General features: G+C 53.0%; 2 protein-coding genes and 1 long non-coding RNA gene across 6 annotated transcripts in view; 1 reads left to right on the forward strand and 2 right to left on the reverse strand.

The window, feature by feature from the left end:
- Positions 1 to 660: 660 nt before the first annotated feature.
- On the reverse strand, positions 661 to 1,548 carry C4H11orf96 (chromosome 4 C11orf96 homolog). The gene has a single exon (XM_006982484.4). It carries the CDS (start codon positions 1,533 to 1,535, stop codon positions 807 to 809), a length of 729 nt encoding a protein of 242 aa, XP_006982546.3. The 5' UTR covers positions 1,536 to 1,548; the 3' UTR covers positions 661 to 806.
- Positions 1,549 to 18,824: 17,276 nt separating this feature from the next.
- On the forward strand, positions 18,825 to 21,030 carry LOC121828742 (uncharacterized). The gene is made up of 2 exons (XR_006071269.2): positions 18,825 to 19,014; positions 20,191 to 21,030. It is a non-coding gene; the product is annotated as an uncharacterized LOC121828742 (long non-coding RNA).
- Alkbh3 (alkB homolog 3, alpha-ketoglutarate dependent dioxygenase) overlaps positions 20,526 to 24,936 on the reverse strand; it is a 34,965-nt gene continuing 30,554 nt past the window's right edge. For all 4 annotated transcript variants that reach the window (XM_042275772.2, XM_006982485.4, XM_042275774.2 and 1 more), the window contains 2 exons: positions 21,604 to 21,702; positions 20,526 to 20,968 (listed from right to left, as the gene is read on the reverse strand). In XM_042275772.2, the coding sequence (XP_042131706.2) occupies positions 20,876 to 20,968; positions 21,604 to 21,702 (192 nt within the window). In that variant the 3' untranslated portion in view covers positions 20,526 to 20,875. The remainder of the gene's footprint in view (positions 20,969 to 21,603; positions 21,703 to 24,936) is intronic.

Here is a 24,936-nt window from a genome sequence, read left to right on the forward strand (position 1 = left end):
GAGGGCAGACCAGAGCGTCAGGGACACCCTGGGCCGGGTGGGGACCCACTTGGGTAGGCAGGTGCACCGGAGGTGTCGCCTCAATCTGGAGACAGAAGTTTTCTAGGTTATCCCCACTTGGCCCTCCCTGCCCCTTCCTCATCCACATTTCCTCCTCCTCTGTCTTCCAAACCGGACCCACTAAAGTTCAAGAAGTCCAAAGCCCGGAGAAGTGCACTGTGTAAATATATTGGCTTTATTTGTGTCCATTCGGACGCCTCACAGACAACATCCAGGTAAAAAGACCGTTAAATAAAACGCCTTCAGCTATTGCAATGCAAAAATAAATATCAATCCTCCGGCTGCAGCAGCAGGCGCGCTGCGCCCCAAGTCCCCTCGGCCAGCCCAACAATTATAAAAGTGTTCAGCGAGAGTGTCGGCGTGAGTGTGAACGGGTGTGCGCTGGGGGTGGGGCACAGTGGAGCGGTGTGCAAAATCGGAGTTGCAAACCAAAAGGCCTTGCAGCGGCGACCCCCGGCCGCGGCGCGCCGACTCAGCGCGGGCCGCCTCCCGCGCACACTCACAGTTCGTACTGGGAAAGAGTTAAAAAATAAACATTTACAAGGGCAAAGAAAGCGGCTCCCCTCCCTGGCGTCCCCGAACTGGCTCCAGGGAGCCGGCGTGTCCGCGGCCCGGCAAGAGTCAGAGCGAGCGAGGGGTGCCGATCCCCAATGGTCGGGGCCGCCTGGGGGCACGGGTCCCCTCCGGGTGCGCCCGCGGCTTCCCGGCGCGTGGCAGCGGAGCGAGTCCCCAAGCTGGCTGTTGCCTCACAGGGCCGAGTCGGAGTCGCTGGAGTCCAGGCTGTTCCTCAGTTTGCAGCTGCCGAGCGGCTCCCTCTGCAGCGACAGGCTCTGCGTGCTGCGGCGCAGGCACTCCAAGCTCTGCAGGAACGACTTCTTGGCCTTCTCCTCCTCCATCGGGGACACCCCCTCCTCCTCCACCTCCTGGATCTCGTCGAAGGTCACCGGCTGCGTCTTGAAGCGGGACTGGCGCGGCCGCCGCAGCCGGCCCTTGCCCTTGGGCAGCTTGGCGGGCCGCACCGGCTGCGGGAACTCGTCGGCCAGGCACACGAAGTGCGGCATCACCGCCTGGTAACTGGAGCAGATGCCCATGAGCTCGCCGGGCTTGGCGGCCGCCATGGCGCCGTCGGTGGCTGCGGGGCCGGGGGGCGGCGGTGCGCCCGGGCTCTCCGGGGGCGGCCGCGGCTCCGGGGTCCCCCGGGAGGCGGCAGCCTGAGGCTCTCCGGGCGGGGGATCCAAATCTGCTGCGGGGTGGCGGCGGGCCTCGTTGGCCCGAGCCGGCGCTGCTGGGGAGGGATGGCGGGCGGGCGGGCCCGTCGAGGGGCGCGGGGCTGTGCTGCGCTGCTCCGCGGCGCTCTGAGAGGCTCCCTGCCGCCGCTGTCGCTGTCGCCGTGTGCCCCGCGGCAGCCCGCCTCGCTGCTTATATAGCCCGCCTCTGCCCACACGACTGCAAGCTCGGATGACAGCGAATGCCATTTAAAGCGTGCGCGCCCCGCGCCCTTCCGCCTGACGTCGCCCTCCCCGCCACTCTGGGAAAGTAACGGCCCCTTCCCCGGCCCCGCCCGCCAGGCCCCGCCAGCCACGATCCGGAAGGCGCGCCCCGCCTGCCGCGGTCCATCCAGCGAAAGTACCCGCTGCTCCAGGACCCTGCTACCCGGACCCAGAGAACCGGGCCACCAATGTCGGTCCTGGGACACCCTCAGCCCCAAGTCTGCACCGATCTGAGTGGCCGGGGTTTCAGGTCGCTTCCCCCGTCCCCAGCTCCAGTCATTCCAGGGCGGCGCAGGCTCTTCTGCCAGGTACCGCGCCAGGCGCACTGACCACAGGGTGGCTGCTGGCTCTCCTGTGGGTCTCCACAGCCAGGGCGCCCAGCTCCCCGGACCCTGAGCTCAGAGAAATGGGCGGATTTCTGAAGCCATCCCTCCCCAGGCGCCTTACGGTACACACACACACACACACACACACACACACACACACACACACACACACGCTTACGCACGAATACAAACACACCCCATTATTCCATCCCAGTTCTTCCTTCCCTACATGCTTATCTCCTCACTCTCCCCACCCCAAGTCCCTCTGGCACCCCCATTCATGAACCGCAGAGTGGCACTTGGATAGGGCACTAACAACAATAATAATAGCTCCCATCTGGAGCACTCTATCAGAGCCAGCCAGAGAGCTCCCTGTACATACATTATCTTGTTCATCCTCCTAACAGCCGGGTGGGATAATTAGTATTCCTTCAATTTCACATGAGAAAACGGAGGCGCGGAAGAAATAATTAACTACTCCACTAGAAACTGATGGAAACAGGCGGGGTGGACTCCAGAACCCAACACTAAGGGTAGCATTCTCAAGACAAATCCCACCAGTGAGTGACCCAAGACCTTGGCAAGAAGGTTCACAGCCCTTGCTCATGTCCCAGGGTCCCAGGAGGTAACTCTGTGAGTCCTGCCTTAACCTGGATGCTCATGGCCTCTAGCAATGGAGGCTATCAGTGGGGTTTGACCTCCATATATACCCACTCACCAGAGGCCTATTAGGAATTTGTGTGGGAGCTTGAGAACTAAATGGGAGCCCTGGTGAAAGAGTCCTGAGTACAGGGTATTGGCAAACACCTGTAATCTCAGCCCTTGGGAGATGGAGGACAGAGGATCTGGAGTTCAAAGCCAGCCTGGGCTACATGAGAACTTGTCAAGAGAGGGAGAGAGAGAAAAAGGAGCCCATAGCTTCCATCATAAAAGTTCATTCTAATTGGGGGGTGGGACATAAAAATATCAACAAGAACAGGTGGCTTGATGGAAATGCAGAGGGAGAGGTGGGCAGAGCTGTTACCGGGAGAGGCTTCTCCAGGGGCGTGGCACTTCGCCGGCACCTGATAGACAATGACAGCACTGCTAAGCGCTCCAAATGCACCGGGGCAAGTCGGGTTACGCATCAACTCGTGCTATCCTCTCAGCAACCTTGGGGAGCCAGAGCCCCGCCCCGCTGGGCATACCCGAGGGAAACAGAGGCACAGGAGAGCTGAGCGACTTGTCCTGTAGCTGGTCAGCGGCAGAGGTGAGATCCAGGTGCCCTGGCTCGAAAGCCCTTACTGTTACCCACCACACTGGGGGGGCGCGGGGGTGGGGGGATGCCAAGGCAGGAAGAAAGTGAGTGAGTGTCAGGACCTTTGTCACAAGGCACTAAGGCAGCAGTAGGATCAGTGAGTACAGTGACCACGGGGCAGCCTGTGTGACCGCGTAGGAGAGGAGGACGAGAAGTGGGGACCGTTTCTTAAGGTCTTGAGGCCGTGCCATAGAATGGAATTTCATCATGAGGGCATCGGTAAGGTATTGACGGGGATTTCCTCTGATTGATGTTTTTCAAAACTCACTGTGGCTACTGTGAGTGAGAAGTGTGGGCACCAGGGAAGCCACCTAGATGACTGCCACATGACCTCGTTCAGGCCACTAAAGCCTTGCATCAGGGCCGAGGCCATAGAGATGTAGGAAAATGTTTTGATGTGTGTTTGTCTGGGGACAGGGTATGGGGCAGGCCTCAGGGATCCAGGCTAACTTCTAAGCATTTGGCTCCAGCAAGTGTCCAAGGGTGCTTACTGTTGACGATCAGGGGAAGGGGAGTGCCATGGTAGATTCTGCCAGCTGTCCATCAAAACTCATTTTCTGTCTAGGTGAGACTTGAAATTATATTAGATTAGATAAGAATTAGATCAGGTGAAAAGAAGAAAATCAGTTTGCATAATCTTAAAACTTGAGGCCGCTGTGCTTTGCATTGCTTTTAACAGCCATCTAGCAATGCTCAAATATCAGTGTGGGTACCAGGAAGGGAAAGCTGTCCCAGATGGATCCGTTCAAATCAGAGTACTAGCTTAAGCAGCTACTGGGGAGCAGAAAGCTGGGGACCTCTGTTACGATGGAGTGCAGTGCTTATCACTGACATCACGTGTGGTAATTTGGAAGTCAGGCCAAATGCCTACTGTGCCTATGCAGTTCTAGAAAGATGGCTGAGAAAAGCGCACACACAAAAAGTCATTTGCGTATGTTGGCTGCCTGGTGCTGCTTTTAGCAAGATATTACAAGAAAGAGATTGGCCGGCTTGCAAAAAGAGACAGGCAGAAATAGAGTCCAGAAAACTGATGGCCTTGGGGTTGGAAAAGCTACTTAGATATCCAAAGGGGTGGTGATTAGGCCATGGCCCAGAACCTCTTACAGCCTGCCTGTTATGCCAAAGATTAAGGTTTCAAAACTGCCTCTGGGGCCAAGTATTACATTAAAGGTGTCATCCAAGCCTGTCATTTCAGATGTCCAGGGGGTGACTTTTATTGTAAAATAGTGAAAAGTGATGGTTTGGGTCAGAAAGTCTGTAACTGTCAGTAACTGGGTGTGGTTAATGGTCACACGAAACTTTCTAGAACCAGATAACCCTGAAGCCAGCTAAGGTTCGGGAGGAGTATCACCAACAGAGTTGCAAGGCTGGTCTATAGGAGCCCAGGATGGATCATTCTGTATGGAGAGTGCACGGCAATCCACTGCCAGTTTGGCCAATGGTCAGCGATACAGAGGTCAGTGAGGTCATCCACACAGAGCTTCCTCCAATGATTTCAGAGAGTAGGCTTGGGCAGAGCCCTCTAGCTATCCACACAGCTAGGTCACATTCCTCAATGTCCCCGATAGCAGGGGGTCATTCAGCTGAGCTGCCATTTGTAGAATGTGGGCAGTAACAGTATGTCACTTCTACCTCATCTATCTAAGAGGAAATACCTTCTGTGATCTCTCTATCTGTCTCTGTCTCTGTCTCTGTCTCTGTCTCTGTCTCTGTCTCTCTCTCTCTCTCTCTCTCTCTCTCTCTCGCTCTGTCTCTCTGTCTCCCCCCACCCTCCGAACAGCAATAAAGAGACTATGGCAACCACCATTAATCTGGGTCCCTCAAAGGTCACATGGAGCTGAGCTAACTACAAGCTCGAACTCTTCTCAGAGCTATAAGGAAATAACTGCACATTTTAAAGCTTTTCTAACTTGGAGTCTTTACATTGACATGACATTGTGCTAAGGGAGTCGTGAAATGTCCAAGTGGAGATGTCAAGCAGGGATGGAGCTTAGGAGAGGCCTGTGGGGTTGGGGTGGAGGTTTTGGGATTCATCAAGGCCATCAACACTGGAGGTGTGGGAAAAGACCCACTTTTCAGCCAAAGGGCCCGGACAGGTCTACTAGGAAAAAGGTTGGGGTGACGGGTGGGTCAGGCAAGCATGAAGCTCTGAGTTGGATCCACAGAACTCATGTCAAAAGGCTGGATGTGGTAGCATATGCTTGTCATCTCGGGACTAGGGAGGCAGAGACAGGCAGGTGCCTAGGGCTCCCTGGCCAGTCAGCCCTAGGGGACTGTCAGGTCAACGAGAGATCCTGTTTAAAAAATAAACTAAAACAAAAGAAGTGGATGGCTCCCGAGTAACCAGTCTAGGCTACCGATGAGCTCCAGGCCAATGAGAGAGACCAAGAGCAAATGTCAGAATCTAAGAGAAGGGTTCTCACAGGATGAGAGTCCAGAGGCCCATCCTAGCCTGACCCCACCAGAACCCACTGTGTGGCCTTAGCCAAGCCACCTGGTGGTCTACTCAGAGCTCCAGTGCCACCTCCACAGTGTGAAGCAAGCCTGCCCTGCCCACCTTCCTCAAGGCAGCCCTTCAGTCTCCCCACCCCCTTTTACTTTACAACGGACCCATCTCCACCTTGGAACTCTTCCCGTGTGTTGTCTGCGATGCTTCTCTTTCTCACTGGACTTTCAGCGCTGGTCACTGCCTTTCTCTAGCACCCGGGTTGGAGCTGGCACACACAAGGGCACATAGGTCTTTTTTTTTTTTTTTTTTTTTTTCAATGGACAACACCATGCTCACCATTTCCTGCAGCTCCCAGCAGGCCACACTGTCTCTGCCAAGCCTTCCTTTCTAACAGGAAGCTCTCCTGGCTCCAAGTTCCCAGTCAGGGGCAGCTGCCCTGGACTGCCCCCCTTTACCCTCAGATGGGGATTTCCTGAGCCTGGCGCAGGGCAGTGAAATAGGGGGGGGAGAGATTTGTGCTTCACTGTAAGCGGCCCGAATTAGCCACGAGGTCATCCTCCTTGCCTGCGGGACTGCTCAAATAAGCCTCTAGGAATAACAGAGAGGGTGGAGAGATGGAATTTTCCCTCAAAAAAACGAGGGCTGGAGCGTGGCTCAGTGGCAGGTTTTGCCCAGCATGCTGGAGTGACTGAGCTCCAGCACACCTCTAACCAAACAGCAACAGCAAGGTAAGCAGCCATCCGAGCTCCCACACTGCCTGCTCCTCTGTCCTGCACTACCCCAACTCATCCACAACTACCTCCACCTCTGGATGGCATGAGAACCAGCCTCCCCATAGGCGGCCTTTCCGCACCTCTGCCCCACCCACAAGATCCAGCCAAGGGCTACAGTCAGCTTTGAAGGTCACGAAGCTTTATTCCAGATCCTGCTATGCCACAGACTTGTTCTGTGACCTGGAGCTGGTCACCCTGATTCTTGGCTTCTCACCTGGAAAGTCTGAGTAAAGTCTGGGGGCCAATGGCCTAAGTGTGGTCAGCTTCTCAGAGAGCCCAGCACGGGTTAGCATGAAGCTAAAGCCCTCTTTGCCCTTATGATCTCATGTTTGAGTCTTCCCAGCTCCCCAACTTGGTGGAAGATATGTCAGGGATATGGGAACCCCCAACTCCACAAGACATCTAGGACTCAGTGTTCAGTGTCTGTATCTCTCTGCCTGACTCACAGCTTAGAAGTCATAAGCCATGGTGAGTTGAAGTCAGGTTTCTAGGTGGAATCCTGGTGTTGGACTGTACATTGAGTGCTGCTGCCCATGCCCAAAGGAGGGCCCAAGGGACTCTGGGGACATTAACCCTTTATTTAATGTATCCCACACTATACAATGTTCTGTCTGCATGTATGCCTGCAGGCCAGAAGAGGAACCCAGATCTCATTAGGGACAGTTGTGAGCCACCATGTGGTTGCTGGGAATTGAACTCAGGACCTCTGGGAGAGCAGCCACCTTAACTGCCAAGCCATTTCTCCAGCCTTCCACTTAGTTTTGAGACAAGGTCTCTTACTGGGACCTGGCGTTTTCTCAGGCTGACTGCTCAGAAAGCCCCAGGGATCTTTTTTTCTCCACCTGCCCTGCCCTGGAATTACACCAGGTACCTCCGTGCCCAGGATTTTTTTTTTTTACATGAATGTTAAGGACCAACCTCAGCTTCTCATCTTGTGTGGCCAGCACTTCACTGGCTGAGCTCTCTCTCCAGACCATTCTGGTTTTTCGATACAGGATCTCATGCAGCCTAGACTGGCTCAGAGCCTGCTGCAGCCAAGGATGACCTTGACGTCCTGATCCTCCAGCCTCTGATTCTCAAGTGCTAGAATCACAGGGATGTGCCCCCATATCCAGCAAGACCTTCTGTTCTGTCATGAGCATGGCGGGGCCGGCAAACCTGGGGGTGAAGGCTGAATACTGGAGCTGCTCAAGCACTGGATTCCTGCTGCCCACTGGGCTGAGTTTGTGGGTGCTGGGAGCTTTGGTAGGGGACATTGTTCAATTTTACACATGGCCTTGCTTGGATACTCTGGGGTGGGAGGGTAGCCATTAAAGAGGATGCAGGATAGTCATCTTGTCAGGGCTACAGCCCTGGGCATGCAGAGGGTCATAGCAATGTGCTCAGTTGGGCATTTACCATGTGCAGACTCTGGGCCAGCTGTGTTCAGAGCATCACCTCACCTAAATCACCCTCTGGACTCCTCTGAGGCTCCTAGCACCATACCTGCTTTACAAGCGGGACCAGGGGAGCTTGGTATGTTGCCAGGGCCACCCGAGTCCTGGAGCAGGAACGCAAAGCCAGATAGGTCGGCCTGACTCAGGAACATGTTCAGTTTGCCCCAGTCCATCCTATCCCGCTGTCCTCTGCTGACAGAAACAACACCAGACCAGAAGTCAGACGTCTGGGCTGTGGCGCCGAACCTGTTGTACTTCTTAGCACCTGTCTGTAAGCTGCAGTGTCCCATCTACGAGGTGAAGCAGCCACTCCTGGATTCTCTGATCCCCCCTAGGTTTGGAATCTTTGAGGGCGGGTACAGCGATAAGGAGAAGCCATTCGCCAGAAGCACGTGCTTTCTCTCAGGCCAGAGTGGCCAACAGGCCAGGCTGCGGCTGAGGGAGAAGGCCCCGTCCATCTACAGAGAGCAGATGGAGGTAGAAGTCGGCAGCACACAGGGAGAAGCTCCTGTCGCCATGTCCTCCACTGTCCCCACCCTCACGTGGCTTTCGGGCAGAGCCAAGCTTTCAAAAGCTGGCATCAGTGCTCCATCTATGCTCGTCTCTCTGCTTCCAAGGAGGCCCTAGCATGCTGCCCGGGGGTGGTAGAGAGCAGGAGGTGAGGGATCTCAGGAACCCAAAGCTTTCCAGGTCCTGAAGGACACATCGCAGCCGGAGGAGGGTCAGGGTGACAGCTCCTGGTCCCTCCTCTGCTTTCTGCAGGTTCGAGTATGAGAGTCAGGTCCCTCCCAGTGGCTCCTGAACTACTCTGGCACAGACCTGCTGTGAGCCATAGCCTTGGTAAGCTGCTATATTCCCCCACAACTTACCCTGATATCTTCCCAGAACGGGTCTCAGGGACCTAGGTACTCAGTGAGAGGTGGTATTTCAGATGGGTTGTATGGGTCAGTGTCCTTTGGGATTTTTCTAACCCAGCCACTGTGTGTGTGTGTGTGTGTGTGTGTGTGTGTGTGTGTGTGTGTGTGTGTGTCTAGGTGCCTATGTGTATATGGGCTTGTGTGTGTCTCTATGTATATATGTATTTGTGTGTCTCCGTGTATATGTACTTGTGTGTGTGTGTGCACATGCATGTGTTTGTGTTTGTCTGTATAATATGAATGGGACATAAGAGGAGGGGAAGGGAGCAGACAAGGCGCAGACAGGCTGTTTGGGATGGCTGTGCCTCCCCTGGTCACACCCCCCTCTCCCACCGCTGCTCACTCCACCCTGCAGCAGGCCCTTGGCACAAAGCCCAGGACCTCAGCATCCTACCAACGGCTTCTCTCTTTGCTCAGAATTAGCACTTATCTGGAACAATTGGGAGCATAAAAAGTGCTTCGATAATTTGGCTAGAGGGTTGCCATGACGATACTCAGCAAGCTCCAAGAGGGGGTGTCAGTGTGCACTGAGTGGGGAACAGGCAAAAGGGAGAGGGCAGAGAAGCACAGAGGTTCAGAACAGTGGGGAGGAGCTGGGGGGGGGGGCCCAGGGAAGGCCTCAAGTCCACCCTCAGCCTCCAGGGCTCCTCTGCAAGCAGCGATGAGCTCTCAAATCTGGGCTGCCCTGTCCCTTGAGCAAGGGGACACCCGCTGCTGACAGGCTGCAGGACTAGCCTGGCTGGGCTGCTCCCAACAGGAGGAGTCCCCAGGAACACCAGACTGGGGTTGAGAGTTGGACATTCTTGGGAATCCTGGGAGTGAGCCCGGGAGACCCTCCTGAAAATCCTGTCCAGCCTGCGGTCCAGCAGCGCTTGTGGGAGAAATGAGAGTCCATGTCCCTGCTAAGGGCCTCTTCGCCCCACCGTTCTCCAGCTCAGGTCCAGCTCTCCATCCTTCCCACAGGCCCGAGAATCCGGGTCAGGGATGAAGTGCTGCACATGCCTGAACTTTGCAACATGGTTTCTCCGCTGCCACCTTAGCAGGGCAAGGGAATCTTTGCTATCTTCTGAAATGCAGCGGAGAAGCCCAGGGAGGAGAGGGGAGGAGATCAAGGCCAAATAGCACACAGCGGGCAGGGCAGAGTGAGGGTGGAGCCTCGCCCTGGACTCTACCCCAAACCACACTGCTTCCTGGGAGCACAGGCTGTCTGGATTAGGTCCATCCAGCTCCCCCATCTATACAGATGGGGAAACTTGGGCCCTAGGATATGCCCCAGCCTCCTAAGGCATTTCTCTGCCACTGTTGGACTGTGAGCCACAAATACGTATTCAATAAAGCAAGCCCTGGTGACACTTTTATGTCCCCAGATGAAAGGAAATACAAGTGTCCACTAAGGAGGCTGAGACAGAGGCAGAAGAATCACTCCCACCCATGAGGTTGGGAAACATGACCAGACACAACTGCAAGGAGAGAGGAGGGACATAGGAGAGAAGAAGCAGGCCTTGCTTTGGAAGTCCCTTGGCTGGCGGCAAACTAAACAGAAGTCAGCTGGAGCCAGGACCACAAAGGCAGACTGTCAGAGGCTCTCCCGGGCAGAATCAAGTCGCTGTTGTCCACGACAGCCTTGAAAAGGGCCTCCACTGTCCACACAGTGGGGCTTGGCAAGTCACCTGGGCTCGCAGAGCCCCAAGCCCTGCAGCTGTCAGAAGCATGTCTTATGAATATGGCTATTAATCCAGGAGCCCAGGAGGGGACCACCTTCCAAGGTCTGGAGAGGGCAGGCCTGGTCCAACGGTCTCTTGATGACAGAGGTGTCCTCGGCCCACAGCTGTCTCTAGCATGGAGAAGGAGGCACAGAGGGTCTTGTAGACACCAGTGAACAGGACTTTCATGTGGCCTTGGTACTGGGTCCCAGCACAGGGATGAGCAGCAGCAGCTCAAGACCACCTCCCTGCAGGTCCTGATTCTGGTGCTGGCTAGAAGGTTCTTCTCACTACCCCGAGTTTATGAAGCCTCATGCCTGTTCCATCCTTGTTGAGGGGGGCATTTATGGAGATCAAATTAGGTAATTTATAAGAACACACTGTAGTGAAACCTGGGCCCTTATCAAGGGTGCACATCTTAATGGAGTCCACAAATTGGGGTTGGAAAGATGCTCTGCTACATGATGTGCTAGACTGACCCTGAGAGGAGGCACTTGGTCAGCGTTGTACTCAGCTGCTGGCACATCTTGGGGGCCCAGAGCACCTGCTCCCCGCCCCCACCCAGCCCTCAGACTGTGGGCACCAGAAGAGTCTGCTGTGGCCAGGCCTCGGAACTTTCAGGATGTAGGGTGTGTTTGGGGATGGGGCCACTCTTAGAGCACCCAGCTGGAGATGGCCACTGCTGGAGCAGAGGACATTTTCATTCTCCTCCCATTCTCCAAGCAGGAGCAGCTGCCAATGCTCTAGCCAGTCCTTTGGAAGGAAGCAGAAACGGGGTTTTCCTGAGTATTGATCTCAGGTCCGATGCCAGTGCAGAGCAGTGTGTGCCTGTCATGCCCCCAGAAATCTATCCTCCCAGGTGAGGAATATTACCCCAGGTTTTTGTTAAAACAAAATCAGAGATGGAGCAAACTTCCCAGATGCCACATAGCCAGGCAGAGGTGGGGCTGGGGTTTGAAAATGGGTCTGTAAGTTCCAAAGGTCCTATCCACATGGTGACAGCTGGGCCTGCCTCGGGTGGGTGTCCGTGGAAGGTGAGGAGGAAAAGGACGGGGCTGGGCCTAGGGGAGGATCTAGAATCTCAACTGTCAATCAACTGACACTAATTTTCTCATATTGAGAACGAGCGCTCACAGGTGCAGTCTATAGACTCTTGAGAGGAGAGGAGAGGGGGTATACAGACAACATCCATGCCCACTCCTGCTTTCCCACGGTAACAGGAAAGGCACAGGGTTCCTCAACAGTGGCAAGCAGCCACCTGGTAGATAGCCCTGGGGACATCAGACAACCAATTCAGGTGGGAGAGTAGGCTCTTGGGGGTAGTGTACCTGCAGCTACTCTATATGGGGAAACTGAGACCCAAGATAAGAAAAAGCTATGCTTAGAGCCAGAGATGGGAGATCACAGAGCCAGTTTCTGCAGCTGGGTCACAGGCCTGATTTCTGTCTGTTCAGTAGACACTATCTACTCCATTAACTTTGGCACTGTGTTCCCGACCTTCATGGGGACGAACGTAGTCTTGGGCTGGATTAAGGACAAGGTGGGAGAGAGCTCTGGCTGCTGTGACAGAATGTTCTCGAGCATCTTCCTATCAGGACTGTTCCTTCCCAATCTCTGCTTTTCCTCCTCCTCGTGGGAACACTTGGGTTTAATCCTCTCTTCACTCTCCCTCTATTGATGTCCATGATGTACCCTCCTCCCTCCTGTGGCCACCCCAAACTCTTTTCAACAGACTGGGTCCTTGCTCCCCCAGGCCTCTCCTAGAGTTGCTTCTATAGCAACTCTCCTAGGAAGATGAGCCCTCCCCAGAGCCCCACAAGCTCCGCCCACCCTGCCCAGGTGTGGGGGCGGGGCATCCTTTTCTCCATATCACTCATTGGTCCACAGAAGCTAGAGCTGCTGGCACTAGACGGTCATTGTTTCTCTCTGGTCTTGCAACAAACCTGGCTCACAGGTAGAGAGGCCACAAAGTCCTAAGGGGAGCAGCTGAGACTAGATCCCAGGCTGCTGAATACTGACCTCTTCACCATAGGGCCACTCTGCCTGTCCTTTGCTGGCAGTCTATCCTCCCAGGCTTTGTGATTACAGAGGACAGTTTGTGGGGGGCCTAACTCCTACCTTAACACTGTAATGAGGAAAGACCCCTCATTTTCAGGACTTTATTGGAATTCTACCTGCTAGTAGAATTCCCGCTAGTAGGCACTCTGTGGGGTATTGGGAACCTGCCCCTTCTGCCCACCTCTACTCCACAGAGAGTATGAACCACTCAGTTCCCACAAGTCCTCTGAGGGAGAGTTGCCTGGAAGGAGCTGTCATCTACCTTCTAGAAGCAGGCCTTAAGGTACCTCCCAGCCAAGGACTTGGTGGGGTGGCCGGTGATCCTCCTGTGGCTGGTAGACCCTGCTTGATTGCAGAGTGGCCTCAGTGAGGGAGGATGAAGCTTGCCTGGCCATGGGTGGACTCTGGGGTCCCCACCCAAATGCTTTCAGGGTTAACACTGATGTTCTTCTCTCACAGTGGGAGTCCCATGTCTGCTTTTTCTCTTGCTCCATAGAAAGGATGCCTGGCACCTCTCCATCCATCCCCAGGGGCCACACAGATGCGGAGTTCTGCATGTCACAGTCTCCACAGGTCTTCTTACATGTTGCCCTATTCCCGCCTCACTGGATCTTTACATTAGTGACCTCTGCTATCCTGCCATTGAAATACCTGACAACTCAGGAGAAGAAAGATTTATTTGGGGTCCTGGTGTCAGAGGGATGGCAGTCCATCACAGTGAGGAAGGCAGGGTGGAGTTCTTGGTGGCTGGAGGGTGCGGTAGAAACAGCTTACATCACAGCAGACCAGGAAGCACAAAGGGGCGGGTCTAGCCTTAGCAGGTTGACCCCAGTAACTCCTTCGGCTTGACCCACCTCCTAGGTGTTCCACAGCCTCCCAAAACAATGCTGGGCAGCTCGCAAACAAGCATAGCCTGTGGGGGGCTCTTAGAGCCAAATCACATCAATCCTGATAAGAATGCATTCCTAAAATGCCCCCAAGTCCCCAGAGGCTCCCCATCAGCAAGCACCTACCCAAGTCAGCCCTCTGCCCTCTGCAGGCCCATCACGCTCTCTCTCATCATCTCACCCAGCGCGACACTCCCCAAACATGAGTCTTCTAGACACAAGCTACCTAGAGCTTTTCCCTGCTTTTTTCTACTGTACTTTGCAGATGCTACCTCCCCATTCTCCAAGCGCCTCCTCCACCAGAAAGCTCCCCTTGACCACCACCCCACAGCTGGAAGTTACTTCCTCAGACAGGCTCAGATCCTGGGACAGAGGACAAGCAGGTAGATAAACCTTTCTGGAAACTACTTGCATCATATATTCAGAGCCTTAGAAATACACAGCCTTCCATGTCTAGGCAGCGACCCCATTAAAAAAAAAAATCATTCAGCCGGGCAATGGTGCTGCACGCCTTTAATCCCAGCACTCCAGGAGGCAGAGGCAGGTGGATCTCTGTGAGTTCAAGGCCAGCCTGGTCTACAGAGCGAGATCCAGGACAGGCACCAAAACTACACAGAAAAACCCTGTCTCGAAAAACCAATAAACAAACAACAAATAAATAATAAAAAATTTCATTCTAAGAAGCGATTGCAGATATGCTCAAAGGTTTGGTTGCGGTCAGGCTGCACAACCATGATACTAAGGGTAACGGCTGTGCCAGATTTCTTCAGTTGTGACGTGGTGATAAAAATAGCAGCTTGGGTTCTGGGGAGATGGCTCGGTGCATGAGGCAAAGGGCACCCAGCCTGGTCTAATCAGCAAGCTTCAGGCCAACCAATGACAGACCTTGTTAAAAAAAAAAATCAAGGACTCATGAGGAATGAAGTTGACCTCTAGCCTTCGCATGTATGTATGTTCAAGTGCACCTACACGAACACACACACACACACACACACACACACACACACACACACACAACAGCACCTCATGGCTACTGTAAGGATGAGTCAAGGGTTAACGTGTGTAAAGCACGTGACCCACAGAACACATACACAGACACTAGCACCTCATCTATGGAAGTGAGGCATTAACACATGCAAGGCACTTCACAGGCGCCTGGTGTGCCTGCCCTCTCCGTGGAAGTGTCCCCTGCCACTGTGTTTGAATGAGGTCTCAATGAGGCCAACATGCGGGCTGCTGGCTCTGCCACCACCCTGCTTCCCGATGTCCATCCTCACCACGTCCAAGCCAGAGGTGACCAATCGTAAAGAGGGCACCAATATCTCCCGGGATCTATGTATTCCATACATTGCTACTGTATGAGAACCACAGATCCCACATGCTACCATCCCCCACACTGTGCGACCACTGGACAACGCTGGAGAGAACTAACATCTCACAGCCAGAGGGCGAGGCTAAATTCACTGTAAAGTACACAGACGTGCAGAAAAACAAACCAAAAAAACCCTGTGAAATGCGGGCTTGCCTTCTCCAGCTTATGAAGTTACAAAGTGATTTTCTTTTATCTTTTTAATCTCTTACAAAGAACACACACTCCTTTTGAGGTAAGGAGGCAGAAAAAAAAAAAAACCAATGAATTTTGCAGAAGAAAAAGCAAGCCACCTTGGTTTGCTTCCATTTGGAGTGGAAGAGATTGTGTCTCCCTTTTGTCTGTCCACCACTGCGTCTGGACATGAAAGCCCAATCGTGAACGGAGGGAGCTCCGGCCAGGCGGTCTTGTGGCATCTGCCAGGCCAAGGCATTCAGTATACGGTGTAGAAGAGGCCAGCCAGCAAGGGAAACAACAGGGGTTGGGGGACATTTGTTCACAGCTTCGTCAGTGGGTGACCCGTTGGCCAGGCTGGCAGATGTCAGAGTGACCTTATAAGGGGAGAAGGCAGTGGGGATCCTGGGCTCCAGCCACAGGTGTGCCGTAGGTCAATTACCTGGGGAGCATGTGGTAGGGCGGCCAAGGGCCAGCTGAGCATCAGCGCTAGGCCACTTTGGCACCTGAGAGCTGTCTTCTGCTTAACCGTCTGAGGGGGGTTTAAGTGCAGTTAGATCTTAATATGATTAGCCCCTCAATTTTCATTCTGGCCATTCTCTGGAAAACCTCCCCACCCCCCACCTCGATGACTCCACCAGCAGCACACGCTGAGTCAGGGGACACCAGGGAATGGGCCAGGTCAGAGGGCCATGGATCAGTCAGAAAAGGACCGCCCACCCAACGCAAGGGCCAAGGCTAGGGTTAGGAGGGCATGTGAAATGTACTTAAGAGAATGTATTACTAAACATGCTACTATTAGGCATGGAACATGTCTGATGTCGAGGCCCTTTCAAGACCCCTAAGAGGAGACTGTGTGTGTGTCCATCTCATAGCTGAGGAGACTGAGGCATGAAGGTCAATTAGCTAGCTGCTCCTAGGAAACTCTGGAAGGGCTGAGCTGGAACACAAGCTCAGGCTGGTGTGAGTCGGGCTCTCTCCCTCACTCCTCACAAGAGCTCTGCAGCGGTTGGTTCTATCAAGATGTGGATGTTGGAGTGGGGCTGGGGTATCAAGTTGCTCCCTAATTCTGTCCTTGCAGGCCGCACTGTGGCTGAGAGACATGTTACCTTGCAAGGTGAAATGGAGTCACCTTGTTGCTGCAGTGTGCAGACCATCAGCACCAATCCTTGCTGGGCTGCCTCATAGGCTGAGCCCCGTGGGAGCTGTGGCGGGTGCCTTCACTAGGTTACTGGGAGTGGCGGATGAAACCCACCACATCCTGTGCTGCCTCATTCCCTGGGTGGCTTTGGAGATGGTGTGCTTTATGAATCAATCTACTCAGTGGGGACAGTAGTCTCAAACCTATACTGGCAAGATGGGCGCCACCAGGGGAATGCATACACAAGGCTCACTTCCCAGCAGCCTCTGTGGCTTGGAGTTTCTCCGTCCCTCTCCCTGACAGTGAACGGAGGCTGAAGGCTAAGGTTCTGGGGGATGGGGGAAACTGAAGGCCAAGAGGCAGCACCCCATGAGGCTCCTAAGGGAGCCCCTAGCCTCTGTGAGGCTCTGCTCCTCTCCAGTCTTGCCTGGGTGGTCCTGTGGTAGGAATATCCCTGGGTCGAGTTTGCGGAGCCCTAGGATCCTCTCCACAAACCATCCCACGGTCACTCCTCAGGCAGGGAGAATACAACCTTCTTCTCGGAAGGGCTCCGGCAGGGGCTTTTCTTCCGGCAGGCACAAGTGTGAAGCTGGTGGTGAGGCTGGCGCCGGATGAAACCCGGGAAAGGTGGAGCACCTCCCCGCCGCAGTCTCTGGGAAGGGCGAGGTATTGCGTGCTCGGGTTGGGGACCCTGGCGGGCGGCGAGCTAGTCACCGCACGCCCACGGCCTTCCTGCGGTGGGAGGCTAATTGCATCCCCGGTCACGCGGCCCTCCAGCGCTCGCGTGGCCCACCGCTTCCTCCTGCCTGCGCCCAGAGTCTTCACAGCATGCCGATGGCAAGGACCAGTGACCCCGGGAGCTCGGCTGTCACCTCCCTCTGCCATTGCAGCACCTCACTTTCCCAGGGCAGTTACAAGGAATGAACAGCTCATGGGATTGCTTTTCCTCGAGTCTGACGGAACGTGCCAGCTGCACACTCACTCTCGGGGCTCCCTTCCCGCTTCAGACCACAGGATTTGTCTACAGATCCAAACCAATGGGTCGGACTGAGGACCAAAGCCCTGCTTGAACAGTGACAAATCCATACTCCTAGAGGACACATGCGAAAGGGACTGTCCCTACGCTGAGTGACATCATCATTCCCCTGTGGGGGAGAGACAGCACAAAAGCCATCCTTGTAATGATGCCACACACAGGCACACGCACATTCTGCAAGCTCACAGGGGGGCTGACTGGAGAAGTCTGGCTTCTGGTGTGCTGGCTACAAGTGCTGCCTGCCTTACCGGCTTCCTAGTTGGGTTCTCTCAAACTGCCCAACCCCCAAATTATACAAGAACAGCCTAGCCCAACCCTGGGTTCTGATCCCAGGCAGGGAAATGCGTTTGTAACAGCCCAGGCGTGGGACTACCAACCCAGCTGGGGCAGCACAATTAGCGTTCTGCCCTGATAAACATCAGAGTCATTTGCCTACCAGATCCAGGGCTATTATCTAATAATGGGTTCTAGTAGCTCAAATCTGACGGGCGTGTGTGTGTGTGTGTGTGTGTGTGTGTGTGTGTGTGTGTGTGTGTGTGTGTTTCAGAAGAGAAAATGGGAACCTAGGGGAAAAGGGCAGTTGTGAACTAGTCCTTTGGTGGGAGCTTGTGGGTGGAATCATGTATAAGGATTTAAACAAACAGAATGCATCACTATGGAAACAACCGGTTTTTTTTTCAAAGGAACCGTTAAAAAATAAAGTAATCAAGACTTCAGATTCAACACTCCAAGTGTTTATGACCAGAAAAGGCAAAGTGGGTCTTAGATACTCTGCCGCCAAGAAAAAGCTGCCAGAACTCAAGGAAGAAATATTCCCAGCAGAGCAGGAACCCATCATCTGTCAGGCTTTCCCCTGAAGCCCTCACAGGCCAGCATTCTGCTCACTGCAGGCCGACTTAACTCTTTCAGGGTTGCTGTGACATGGCTCAGCAGCCTGGGCGCTTTCCCGATGGGATCCAGACAGACCTGCTGTGCACCAGAGCTGAGCCAAGGCAGCCGAGGTAGCAAAAAGGGAGTCTAAGGGACATTCCTGGATGAGCTGTGACCCAAATGTGCTAGAGACCACCAGCTGGGCTAGTGGACCTGGACCAGAGCAGACTCCCATTTCTGCACCGTGTCACACTGTTCGCTCGCGTGCCTGGAGGCTCGTTCCATTTCTGGGGTAAAGCCCGGCGCACCCGTCTGCTGACTGGAGCGGTGATGCTGTTACGACGCCTCACACTTAGTTTGGACATCACCAGGGTTCCCGCATGTCCTCAAAGATGACAGGACAAACAGTAGGGGAAAATTCACCCATCTGTGAAAGTTCTGAGGCACATCTGCTTAGATGTGGTTAGGAGCCACTTGCTAGGGACGTTGCCCAAGCCTGTTTCTAAATTCACCGCACCCAACCCCCGCCAAAATGAGTTTCCCCAGTTTAATGGCACTGAGTTTAGTGAGCCACAGCTTCTGACAAGATGCTCGTGTTAGCTAAGGAGAAATGTGATGCAGGCATCTGCCCTGATGCACAAAGAAATCAGGGGACACAAAGGCCCCTGCAGCTGGCTCTGGTCAGCTCTGCTGGAGCGATGGCCTCAGAGGATTCCACCTCAGTTCAGCATGGAGGAGAAAGGGGAAACCAGCTTTGGAATTAGCCTTTGAAATTTGTCTCTGCCAGCACAAGTGCTACTAAAATACTTCTTAGGGACTCAGCTTCTTGTCTCCACAGCAAAATCAGTCTGAGGAAGAAGAGACGGCAACTAGAAACTCGTAGGACGGCCTGCAGGCAACCAAAGCTCACAGAGGGCAACTAAAACGAAACCTGCGTCTCATGCTCAGCTGCATACTGGCTGTCTGGCGTGCTTTGTGCCAGCAAACAGCTTTGTCTCAGTTCCTGGGAGCTGCAAATGGCTGGTGTGGTGAGTGCACATCAACATTCCTATCCACACCAGAACTCTCTAGTTCTGGTCTATGGCAAGAACCTGCGTGACACTTCAGAAGGCATGGGTCCTAATGGTGGAAATAGCGGGTACTGGTCACACATGGGAGTCTCCGGGAAGGGCAAGAAGCAGCAGCGGTGACTTGTGCTCTTTGCCCAGGAAACCCAGGTGGAGCCCCGGCCTGTGTGGTCAGACAGGGCTGGGTCGAGTGCAGAGAGTGAAGGCTGCCCTAAAGCAGGAAGAGAGAAGCCCCAGCAGTGAGGATGGGGTGCTGGAAGACCTGGAGCCGCCGGCCAGTCTTTTTATTTATAAGGAAGCGGGGAGGAATTCCAGCATCAGTCATCAAGCTCCTAATCCAAGCTGACCATACCAGGTTTTCTTGGCTTGAACTGGTCAACAGCTGGGAATTAAACAGAGGGCTTATGCTCCTGGTGATTCATACCTTCTTCCTAGGAAGGCTTAGTACGATGCTCAAATTCTAATACAGTATTTAGAATTTCTTACAAATGGATCTATATACATTAAAAAAAAACAGACTCTGATACAAGGAACCAGGGAGCTTGTGGGAGCAGAGTCTGGCCAGGGTAGTTCTATCTGAGCCCTGAGTAAGCTTGCCCAGCCTCTGGCACCCTTCCATGTCATGGGGATCATCCATGGAATGGAGACAGGATAATAACCAAGACAGGAAATTTTCCTCCCAGGACGAGAAAGAGAAACTCTAACCGGTGTCCTACTTTCATCCATTAACGCTCACTCTTCCTCTGGGTTTGAGTTAATCGGGTACATTGCTCCTGAGCCAAGGTCAAGGAGTCATGTGTTTTTATGATGCAACAAGGGGCAGCTACCCCATTCTGTTTTGGAAACCTTGGTGACATCACAGCTAACCCCTGATCTTGGACACCCAGTAAAAGGGAACACTGAGTCAGAAGAGCCTTAGTCACAGGCTTCTGAAATCTAAGGTAGAAGAGCCATGAGGTCATCCAGACTATTCCCTGCAGGGCTGATCTGATTCTCTCTGGCTTGGGTTTAAATGACTCAAGGAATTCTCTAGAGGAAGCTAATCTATTGGAACAGCTGTTACCAACAGGGCATTTGCTGTTCTTCAACCAAAATTTCAGCCTGCTTTCCTGACATCCAGTTATTTCTTGCTTCTAGGAGACAGCCCTGTCTTCCCAGGTAGGACTGCCTGGGGTGGAGACAGGAGCACGCCGCCTTCTCTCTATTCAGAGGCCTGTAGCCCCAGTGTGCCCCAGGAAGACTGACAGCTGGGAGGTTCAGCTGAATAAACAGTGTCCCTGAACATGCAGCTTTCCATTACAATAACACACAAACCAAGATGTTAAGGAGTCAAGGAAGACTTCAACAAAGCCCAGAGAAGCCACCTCTGTTTGGGTTTCAGCAGCTGTCTGCCTGTGGAAGGCTCCAGAGTCACTGACATGTATTTATATCTCCATTTTGCTAACGTCATAAGGAACAAACATGTTCAGATCTTCCTCAGAGGCACAAGGCCATTTGTATTTCTTCAAATTAAAGGGGGGAGGGCAGGAGGAAAAGAGCTGATGGACCGAATCATCTGTGAGCACAGTCATAGCAGTGTTTAATTTGCCTAATGATAACCCTTGATTTAGAGATTTGTCTCGAAGTAGACATGCTGGCAACAGGAAGCGCTGGTGGCTCTCCTTCAGAAGGACAAGGACCTGCCTGTGAGGCAAACACCACAGTCTCCCAACAGCCACAGGACGACGAGAGTGCAGAGCTGTTTCTGAAAGTGCTTCCAGGAGCGGGGGAGGGGGTGCACAGCCCCCACCTCAGTGGCTGGCAACTTTGCAGACGTTGCCCATCACCAGGCTGCTCCTCTGGGCTCTGGATAAATGGTCCGAAAGGTTAGGTTTACTCTCCGTTCTCTGGAATGGTATTCCTTGGGCACTCGGTGCTAAATGGAAATATTAATAGTTGTCCGGCATAAATATACATGCATTTTTTAGTTCACCGTGATTTACGACTTACGTCTGAAGCTATGGAAACAGTCTCATTTTATCCCTGTCTAAGTGAGCAGCACTAGGTGTTCTACAGTCCTGTAGAAAAAGGTCTCCTCCTCTGAAACAAAACTCCCTGACCCCAGTAGGCTGTGGCATTGCCCTGGCAGTGCCCTGGCAGCGAGGCACCTTACCTTTTCCAGCTGTTGCTTCTACTCTGGATGTCTGCATCTAACGTGACCACACCCACAGTGACCTAGAAGAGCTGTGGGGTTGTGAGGCCCAAGATGGCAGCCACTGAGATCTTCACAAGTAAATTAGTGTGAGTCATGGCTGAAGTGGTCGGTGGGCACAGTGGCTAGCGGCTGCCATGGCCGCACAGACATGGACCCCTCCATCACTACAGAAACTTCAACCAGAAGCCTCTGCTGAGAGGGCCGTTTTGACTGACTCGGGGTGTGACATCACTTTATTGCTGCTCGCTCAGTATAAGCATTGCTCCCCTCCATCTGCGCACTTTGAAAGGACTACTCCTCAGCCCGGGCAGAAGCCGTCTCCAGAGAGTCAACTGCTGGTACTTTCCAGTCCTCACCTGCCAGTCAGCTTGCGTGGCTCCTTCCATGATTAGCAAGGTCCCGTGATCAAGTGGTATCTTCACTCTTTCCACGTACGTATAGTCTCCATTCTCTTCCTAGAAGACAGCAGCCATCCCACTGAGGCTTTTGTTCATATGGCCAAGCAGTAAGAGAGCCTGCAGGCCGTGACTCCTCGGCCAGGCTGGGGGCGCCTGCATAATGCGCTCTCCCTTGGCGGCTTCTTGGCCTAAAGCCAGCTGTTTCCCCTCTCTATTCCTCAATACACTTACTTGTGACATGGGGAGAAAGATAAAGTAGTATCTGCTACAAAGGGCCAATCTGTGCCTCAAATGATGTGTGTAAATGACTCGGGGACCAGCAACAGGAAGAACTGTCTAAGACTTAGTTGTGGTCACTGTTCTTTAGAGAAGTCCACCCTGACCTAAGAGGGAGGTTAAGATTCACCTACCTCTGCTATCCAGTGCTATGGTCCAACATAATGGGAGGAAAATGGCCTTTGACCACGGCATGGTAATTGCTTTAAAACAATGTTTCTCAACTTTCCTCATGCTGTGACCCTCATGTTGTGGTGACCCCCAACCATAAAATTATTTTTGTTGTTATTTCTTAACTGTCATTTTGCTACTGTTATGAATAATAAAATAAGTATCCGTGTTTTCTGATGGTCTTAGGCGACCCCTATGAAAGGGTCATTTGACTCCCAAAGGGTCATGACCCACAGGTGGAGAGCTTTAGAACTAATCCCAGCTCTCCCCTTGGCTGCTCTAGGTGTTTGGGAGATGTATTCCTGCTCGTTCCAAACAGGAATTCTCTCAATAGCAGGAATTTCTCAAAGCTTTCTTTGAGCTCTGGCTTGACTAGATCAGTGTTGTCAAGGAAGCCTGGCTGTTTGATGGTGGTGCTTTTGAGAATGGATCAAGAATCCCCAACATCGGGAGCATGCTGGCTAGCTCTCAGCTTCAGTGCCTGGCAGTCCCCACAGCACACTACAAAGAAGTCAACAGGTGGTTTGCTCCCCTTCAAAGCTGCTGCTACAGGGAACAGCCTCTTGGCTTCCTGGCTCAGCCACAAAGAGCTCCCTGGGTGAGAATGGGACAGACCTGAGCTTCCCGATTTCTTCTCTTCCACTGTGGGCAGAGACAATGGGCCCACCCGTTCATCTGCCCCTTCCCATGCAACGGTTACCTTTGGGTTACTGCTGGATTTACTGTAGTGCAAGTCTGTTTATGTTTATTACTGCAGGGGTCTTTCTGAGAACCTAACTGTTTACAATGATTTCCCCAGGAAAATCTAAAATCAAAACAATACTGAACTTGTATAAACAGTCTACGTTCCAGGGCCTAACCCTTGGCAGGGGCTTTGTCAAGGACAGCCAGAATTTTTACAGACAGAAGACATAAGCAATGTTTGAAACAGCTTTTGATTGGTTGGCTGGTTTTGTTTTGTGTCTGTCACCTTTTCTCTTCCAGGAATAAGTAAGCAGCAAACCCTGACCTCTAGCTGCTCGGCCGACCGGAGAGCACGCTGGGAAGTGACCCTGGAGGGTCATGAGGGCCCATGCTCACCCCCACCTACCTGCACTTCAGAAGGCAAAAGTTGGTGCTTGGAAAAAGCATGCCAGGCCTCTGATGAATGCCTTGCTAGAAGAAAGACCGCAAAAGAGCGTGTCCATCCTCCATGCCATCAGAGGGCTATCAAAGCTTGACACAGACTGAAAGGCAGGTCGGCTCAAGTTAAAACCTGGCTGGAGGCAGAAGGAGCTCTCCTACTCTCTCCAGAATCATGGAGGACAACACAAGTCTGTAAATTGTACAGACACTCTGATGAGAGTGAAATGATGCTCAGAGGAAAGTCTCCACTACAACACAAAGGCAATTTTGAGATCCTTTAGAACATCCATGACAGTGTGGGGAGGTAGAGGTGCTGAAAGCGGGGGTGGGGGGGTGAATCAGGTGGGGGCGGGGGTGAGCGCTATCATTCCATCTGGAACTATGAAGCAGGAAGCCTCTGAGGGGCAAAAGAGAATTCCACATGCAAGAGGCTAGTGTCAGCATTGACAGAAACGAAGTTTAACAGATGCACTCTCCACTTGATACTCTTCTCAATTTTTCAAGTGGAAGAAAATTTCAGGCATAGTTTGAACACATACTAGTCAGCACAGCCACTAGCCACACCAAAAGGCAGACCCTGCTGTGGGACGGTCTATATGTCAAATTGCTCTGATTGGTGAATAAATAAAACACTGATTGGCCAGTGGCCAGGCAGGAAGTAGGTGGGACAAGGAGAGAGGAGAATTCTGGGAAGCGGAAGGCTGAGGTAGAGAGACACTGCAGCCACCGCCATGACCAGCAGCATGTGAAGACGCCGGTAAGCCACCAGCCACGTGGCAAGGTATAGATTTATGGAAATGGATTAATTTAAGATATAAGAACAGTTAGCAAGAAGCCTGCCATGGCCATACAGTTTGTATGCAATATAAGTCTCTGTGTTTACTTGGTTGGGTCTGAGCGGCTGTGGGACTGGCGGGTGACAAAGATTTGTCCTGACTGTGGGCAAGGCAGGAAAACTCTAGCTACAAGACCCTCAAGTTCATGTGGTCCCCAGGGAGAGAGAGTATTAGTACTGCTCACTTCAGCATGTGGTATGAGGGGTGATTATTGTTTCTTCCCTGCTTGTAATCTATTTCTCCTAACACCAGTGACTTAGAAAACGCGTTCCTGATTGCAGGAGATGGACAGTAATGAAGGCAAATGTGGTGGTTTGAAAGAAAACCGCCCCTAAAGGGAGAGGCACTATTAGAGGGCATGGCCTTGCCAGAGGAAGTGTGTCACTGTAGGGGTGGGCTTTGAGGTCTCTTCTGCTCAAGCTTCCCTCAGTGTGACTGTCAGTCAACTTCCTATTGCCTGCAAGATGTAGCACTCTCAGCCCCGGCACCATGCCTGCCTGCCTCCAGGCTTCCCATCATGATGATAATGGACTGAACCTCTGAAGCTGTAAGGGAGCCACCCCACTTAAATGTTTTCTTGATAAGAGTTGTCAGGGTCATGGTATCTGTTCACAGCGATAGAGAATCCTAAATAAGACAGCAAGGGAGCCCCCCAATGGCAGAGCTCCTCAGTGGCTCTCAAGGCAGAACAACTCGGGGGAAGCAGATGAAGGCCAGGGGAAACTCATGCTATGTGCAAAGACTGGGTGATGTGGGGAGCAGGGGCCACAATGTCAGAGAAGCTCGTTCATGGCTACCAATGGGTACACTACCTCTGTGATCATCTGCTGTACTCAGGCAAGGCAACACACACACACACACACACACACACACACACACACAC

This window comes from Peromyscus maniculatus, chromosome 4, assembly GCF_049852395.1.
Source record: "Peromyscus maniculatus bairdii isolate BWxNUB_F1_BW_parent chromosome 4, HU_Pman_BW_mat_3.1, whole genome shotgun sequence".
NCBI classification, from domain to species: Eukaryota; Metazoa; Chordata; class Mammalia; order Rodentia; family Cricetidae; genus Peromyscus; species Peromyscus maniculatus.

Excerpts from the sequence above, each read along its gene's own strand:
- C4H11orf96 (XM_006982484.4), bottom strand. The coding sequence starts at position 1,535 with ATGGCATTCGCTGTCATCCGAGCTTGCAGTCGTGTGGGCAGAGGCGGG.